At 48.4% G+C, this 6,678-nt stretch overlaps 1 protein-coding gene across 1 annotated transcript in view; it reads left to right on the top strand.

Annotated features, from left to right (window-relative positions):
- astn1 (astrotactin 1) overlaps positions 1-6,678 on the top strand; it is a 76,621-nt gene that overhangs the window by 61,824 nt on the left and 8,119 nt on the right. Inside the window, exons 16-17 of the mRNA XM_030363331.1 lie at positions 341-445; positions 1,590-1,778. Of these exons, the coding sequence (XP_030219191.1) occupies positions 341-445; positions 1,590-1,778 (294 nt within the window). The remainder of the gene's footprint in view (positions 1-340; positions 446-1,589; positions 1,779-6,678) is intronic.

Here is a 6,678-nt window from a genome sequence, read left to right as displayed (position 1 = left end):
AACAGTGTATGTTTGTTCAGGCATGGTGAACTACAGCGAGGTGTCGGGTTAAGGGTTAGGGGTCATGTTATTGTGATGTTAACAGTGTATGTTTGTTCAGGCATGGTGAACTACAGCGAGGTGTCGGGTTAAGGGTTAGGGGTCATGTTATTGTGATGTTAACAGTGTATGTTTGTTCAGGCATGGTGAACTACAGCGAGGTGTCGGGTTAAGGGTTAGGGGTCATGTTATTGTGATGTTAACAGTGTATGTTTGTTCAGGCATGGTGAACTACAGCGAGGTGTCGGGTTAAGGGTTAGGGGTCATGTTATTGTGATGTTAACAGTGTATGTTTGTTCAGGCATGGTGAACTACAGCGAGGTGTCGGGTTATCCTCTCGTTCAGCACTGGAAGCTCCGCTCCGTCCAGTACCACGTCAAGCTCAACCAGTGGGTGCTGTCGCAAGGTACCGGTCTATATACATACTATATACCTATGATACATAACGTGTCTATATCATTAGATAAACATATTATACATAACATATCTACATCATTATATATACTATATACCTACTATATATAACATATCTATAAGCCTATCATTATACATACTGTATACCTTATACATATATATTGTATCTCTATCATTATACTATATACTTATTATACATGATCTATATAATCTTATATACTATCTACTTATTTCACGGCAGAGCCGTCCGCCTATTCTGACACTTAAACTACTACAGACATCTTAACTTGGTCAATTTTCAATGTTAACCTTCGTTCAAACCATTTAACAAATCAACACACAACACAAATTCTGAAAAACGAATTTCGATTACCTTTATACTTTCTTCAGAATCACAGTTTAAGTTCCAAGTTTTCAGTCGCTCTCATTGATTTATGCTGAGGTGAGAGCGTGAAGGACGTGCAGGCAGTGTTGCCAGATTGGGCGTTTTTTCCCGCCGAATTTAACTACTTTTTACAACGTTGATGCAGCGGTGCTGCCGCTAACTTTATCCCCTATGTTAGCATTTTAACAACCACACTCTCGCGGTTCGTTAGGACGAAACACATTCTAGTTATTATCTATAACAATATACTTATAAGATAGGATGTGTCTTATTAGATTTGATATTATTATATATATAACTATATTTACTATATATACTATACACTTATTATTCATGATTTGTCATTATTATTATTATATATAACAACCTCATTTACTGTGTATACTTTATACTTATATACGATACATACATGGGTATGGTATTTAGGCAATGGTAAAGGTGTTAAGGGCACATGGTAAAGGTGTTTAAAGGAACATGGTTAAGGTGTGCAAGGGGATATAGTTAAGCTGTTTAAGGGGACATGGTTAAAGGTGACCTATTATACCACCAGCTAGCCGTTAATAGCCGTTTTGAAAATCTGCCTCTTCTGCCTCTCCTCTCTCCTCCTCCTCCTACTCCCCCTCTCTCCTCTTCTCCTCTCTCCTCCTACTTCTCCTCTTCCCCTCTCCCCTCTCTCTTCCTCCTCCCCCTCCTCCTCCTCCTCCTCCGCCTCGTCTCTCCTCCTCCTCCTCCTCCTCCTCCTCCTCCTCAGCCTTCAGCTCGGCCCTCCACTCCCTCGATGGGGCGACCCAGAGGAGCGACTTCGTCTCCATCCTGGCGGAGTTTGGGAACCACTATGTCCAGGAGGCGGTCTACGGCTTCCAGGAGACCTGCACCATCTGGTACCCCAACAAGCAGGTCCAGAGGCAGCTGTGGCTGGAGTACCAGGACATCAGCAAGGGTAGGACTCTGGAGGACTTCTAGACCAGGACCTTCTAGACCTGGACCTCAGGGTAGGGCTCTGGGGGGTTCTGGACCAGGACCTTCTGGACCAGGACCACAGGGTAGGACTCTGGGGGGCTTCTAGAACAGGACCTCAGGGTAGGAGTCTGGGGGGTTCTGGACCAGGACCTCAGGGTAGGACTCTGGGGGGTTCTGGACCAGGACCTCAGGGTAGGACTCTGGGGGGTTCTGGACCAGGACCTCAGGGTAGGACTCTGGGGGGTTCTGGACCAGGACCTCAGGGTAGGAGTCTGGGGGGTTCTGGACCAGGACCTCAGGGTAGGAGTCTGGGGGGTTCTGGACCAGGACCTCAGGGTAGGAGTCTGGGGGGTTCTGGACCAGGACCTCAGGGTAGGAGTCTGGGGGGTTCTGGACCAGGACCTCAGGGTAGGACTCTGGGGGGTTCTGGACCAGGACCTCAGGGTAGGAGTCTGGGGGGTTCTAGATAGCTTTGCATTTTTTTAACTTGACCCTGTTTTTGAACCTGACCCTTGACCCCCCATTAAGTTGTTATCTATCTTATCTATCTATTGTTGGTCTCATTGACCCTCAACGTCCTATAGAGAGTCCTTAAGAACTGGGGCTTAAGAGCTACCCTTAAGAATGTTGAAGGTCCAACAGACAGAAGGCCAGCCTGTGAATAAGGCTGTACCCCTCGTTCAGACCTGGAGGGGCTGACGCTGAGCTATAGCGCCCCCTTTGGTCGGATGGAACCAGACCTTGGACCTGCCTACCAAAAGTGTTGTAGACTAATTTAAACATTTGTGAATCAGGGGCTAAGCTCGGGTTAGCTAACCCTAACCCCACGATAACATCAGCTATCCACTAGTTCTACATATTAATAATAATATAAAATACAACAGGTATCGACTAGTTCTACATATTAATAATGATATAGAATACAACAGGTAACGACTTGCACTACATATTAATAATAATATAGAATACAACAGGTAACAACTTGCACTACATAGTAATATAGAATACAACAGGTAACGACTTATACTACATATTAATAATAATATAGAAAACAACAGCTATCCACTAGTTCTACATATTAATAATAATATAGAATAAGCTATCCAATTGTACTCTGTGAACACCTGATAATATTAATAATGATATAATAATATAGAATACAATCGTATCCACAGATACTCTGTGAACACCGGATAATAATACTATAATAATTATAATAATAATAATAATAATAATATAATAATAATAATAATAATAATAATAATAATAATAATAATAGTACAACAGGTATCCACGAGTACTCTGTAAATACCTGATAGTAATAATATTAATATCCACATAAGAAATGAATGGTGCCCAGTTGGTATGCCTCCCCTTCCAAGGCCCTGCTGCTGTTGCCATGGAAACACTGCAGCCCTAGCAACGGGAGAAATTCATCCAAAAATATGAAATCAGGTTATTTTAATCAATTTGGACTCTTAACATTATCAAGGAAACAGTACAGAGTACAGACAAAATAACACACACACACACAATGTGGGTTATATGTGATCTGATGAGGAACCATGAGATATTATGGTCTGTCTGATTCAGCTTATCGTCATGGTATCACAAAGGGGTTAATAGTCATGGCAACATGAATGGAGGGATGACCCCCCCCCCCCCCCCCTCTGTCCTCTCTACTGTCTGTTCTACTCTCTAGTCTCTCTTCTCTCTCTCCTCTCTCCTCCTCCTTCTATCTCTCTCTCCATCTCCCCCATTTTCTCTCCCACTCTCTCCTGTCCCTCTCTTCTCCCTCCCTCCCTCCCTCCCTCCCTCCCTCCCTCCCTATCGCTCTTTCTCTCTCTCCCTCTCTCCCTCTCTCTCTCTCTCCTTCCTCTTTTCCTCCCTCTCTGCCCCCTCTCCCTAATCCCTCTCCTCTCTCTCTCTCTCTCTCTCTCTCTCTCTCTCTCTCCCTCCTTCCCTCTCTCTCTCTCTCTCTCTCTCTCTCTCTCTCTCTCTCTCTCTCTCTCTCTCTCTCTCTCTCTCTCTCTCTCTCTCTCTCTCCCTCCTTCCCTCTCTCTCTCTCTCTCTCTCTCTCTCTCTCTCTCTCTCTCTCTCTCTCTCTCTCTCTCTCTCTCTCTCTCTCTCTCTCTCTCTCCTCTCCTCCTTCCTCTCTCCTCCCCTCTCTCTCTCCTCTCTTTCTCCTCTCTTTCCTCTCTCTCTCTCTCTTCCACATCTCTTTTCCCTCTCTCTCCTCTCTCTCCTTTCTCTCTCCTCTATCCTCCCTTCCTCTCTCCTCCCCCTCTCTCCACTCTCTCTACCCTCTCTCCTCCCCCTCTCTCTTCCACATCTCTTTTCCCTCTCTCTCCTCTCTCTCTCTCTCTCTCCTCTATCCTCCTCCCTGACTCTCTCTCCTCCCCCTCTCTCCACTCTCTCTCCCCTCTCTCCTCCCTCTCTCTCCTCCCCCTCTCTCCACTCTCTCTCCCCTCTCTCCTCCCTCTCTCTCCTCCCCCTCTCTCCACTCTCTCTCCCCTCTCTCCTCCCTCTCTCTCCTCCCCCTCTCTCCACTCTCTCTCCCCTCTCTCCTCCCTCTCTCTCCTCCCCCTCTCTCCACTCTCTCTCCCCTCTCTCCTCCCTCTCTCTCTTCCACATCTCTCCACCCTCTCTCCTCTCTCTCTCTCTCCTCTATCCTCCTCCCTGACTCTCTCTCCTCCCCCTCTCTCCACTCTCTCTCCCCTCTCTCCTCCCTCTCTCTCTCCCACATCTCTCCACCCTCTCTCCTCTCTCTCTCTCTCTCCTCTCTCTCCCCTACTCTTCACCTCATCTCTTCAGGGATCTATTTCGTCTCCTTGACTCTCCTCCTCTTCGGAGAGATGTAATCGCGTTGCTCTGCTTCCCGAGGTCGACTCGGTCGTCGTGGCAATGAATTGTAAACATCCTGTCTGGGCAGGAAGCTGATGGAATGAGCCGCTGGTCATGTATTCATCACGGGATGGCAGCATGTAGCACGCTGTTATTGAGGATGTTGTGGATGATGGGATGGAGGCGGAGGATGTGGTGGAGGTGGAGGATGTGATGGAGGATGTGATGGAGGTGGAGGATGTGGTGGAGGTGGAGGATGTGATGGAGGATGTGATGGAGGTGGAGGATGTGGTGGAGGTGGAGGATGTGATGGAGGATGTGATGGAGGTGGAGGATGTGGTGGAGGTGGAGGATGTGATGGAGGCGGAGGATGTGGTGGAGGTGGAGGATGTGATGGAGGCGGAGGATGTGATGGAGGTGGAGGATGTGATGGAGGCGGAGGATGTGGTGGAGGTGGAGGATGTGATGGAGGTGGAGGATGTGATGGAGGCGGAGGATGTGGTGGAGGCGGAGGATGTGATGGAGGATGTGATGAAGGATGTGATGGAGGTGGAGGATGTGATGGAGGCGGAGGATGTGATGGAGGCGGAGGATGTGGTGGAGGTGGAGGATGTGATGGAGGCGGAGGATGTGATGGAGGTGGAGGATGTGATGGAGGTGGAGGATGTGATGGAGGTGGAGGATGTGATGGAGGTGGAGGATGTGGTGGAGGCGGAGGATGTGGTGGAGGTGGAGGATGTGATGGAGGATGTGATGAAGGATGTGATGGAGGTGGAGGATGTGATGGAGGCGGAGGATGTGATGGAGGCGGAGGATGTGGTGGAGGTGGAGGATGTGATGGAGGCGGAGGATGTGATGGAGGTGGAGGATGTGATGGAGGCGGAGGATGTGGTGGAGGTGGAGGATGTGATGGAGGTGGAGGATGTGATGGAGGCGGAGGATGTGGTGGAGGCGGAGGATGTGATGGAGGATGTGATGAAGGATGTGATGGAGGTGGAGGATGTGATGGAGGCGGAGGATGTGATGGAGGCGGAGGATGTGGTGGAGGTGGAGGATGTGATGGAGGCGGAGGATGTGATGGAGGTGGAGGATGTGATGGAGGTGGAGGATGTGATGGAGGTGGAGGATGTGATGGAGGTGGAGGATGTGGTGGAGGCGGAGGATGTGGTGGAGGTGGAGGATGTGATGGAGGATGTGATGAAGGATGTGATGGAGGTGGAGGATGTGATGGAGGTAGAGGATGTGGTGGAGGCGGAGGATGTGGTGGAGGCGGAGGATGTGGTGGAGGCGGAGGATGTGGTGGAGGATGTGATGGAGGTGGAGGATGTGATGGAGGTGGAGGATGTGATGGAGGTAGAGGATGTGGTGGAGGTGGAGGATGTGGTGGAGGCGGAGGATGTGGTGGAGGATGTGATGAAGGATGTGATGGAGGTGGAGGATGTGATGGAGGTAGAGGATGTGGTTGATGATGTGAAGGAGGATGTGATGGAGGTGGAGGATGTGGTGGAGGTGGAGGATGTGATGGAGGTGGAGGATGTGATGGAGGCGCATGTCTTTAAAGGGGTGTCTCTAGTGGACCGTACCGTGTCTTTAGAGGGGTGTCTCTAGTGGACCGTACCGTGTGAGGGTGTCTCTAGTGGACTGTACCATGTGTCCAGAGGGGTGCCTCTAGTAGACTCTACCATGTCTTCAGAGGGGTGTCTTTATTGGACTGAACCATGTCTTTAGAGGGGTGTCTCTAGTGGACTATACCATGTCTTTAGAGGGGTGTCTCTAGTGGACTATACCATGTCTTTAGAGGGGTGTCTCTAGTGGACTATACCATGTCTTTAGGGGGGTGTCTCTAGGGGACTGTACCATGTCTTCAGATCCATTCATTTTTTCAAATTTGTAGCCTAATGTATTATAATAATCTGTATCATAATGTAATATTGCTTACAATAATGTGTTCTTTATCATACTTATGTACGCAGGCTGCATGCCAAGGTCAGGGTGATAAGATAATTATATTATTATTATTATTCATTATCCTTCAT

Source organism: Gadus morhua, chromosome 8 (genome assembly GCF_902167405.1).
Source record: "Gadus morhua chromosome 8, gadMor3.0, whole genome shotgun sequence".
Lineage (NCBI taxonomy): Eukaryota > Metazoa > Chordata > Actinopteri > Gadiformes > Gadidae > Gadus > Gadus morhua.
Note: the sequence above shows the minus strand (reverse complement) of the source record. Positions and strands in the feature narration are given on the sequence as shown.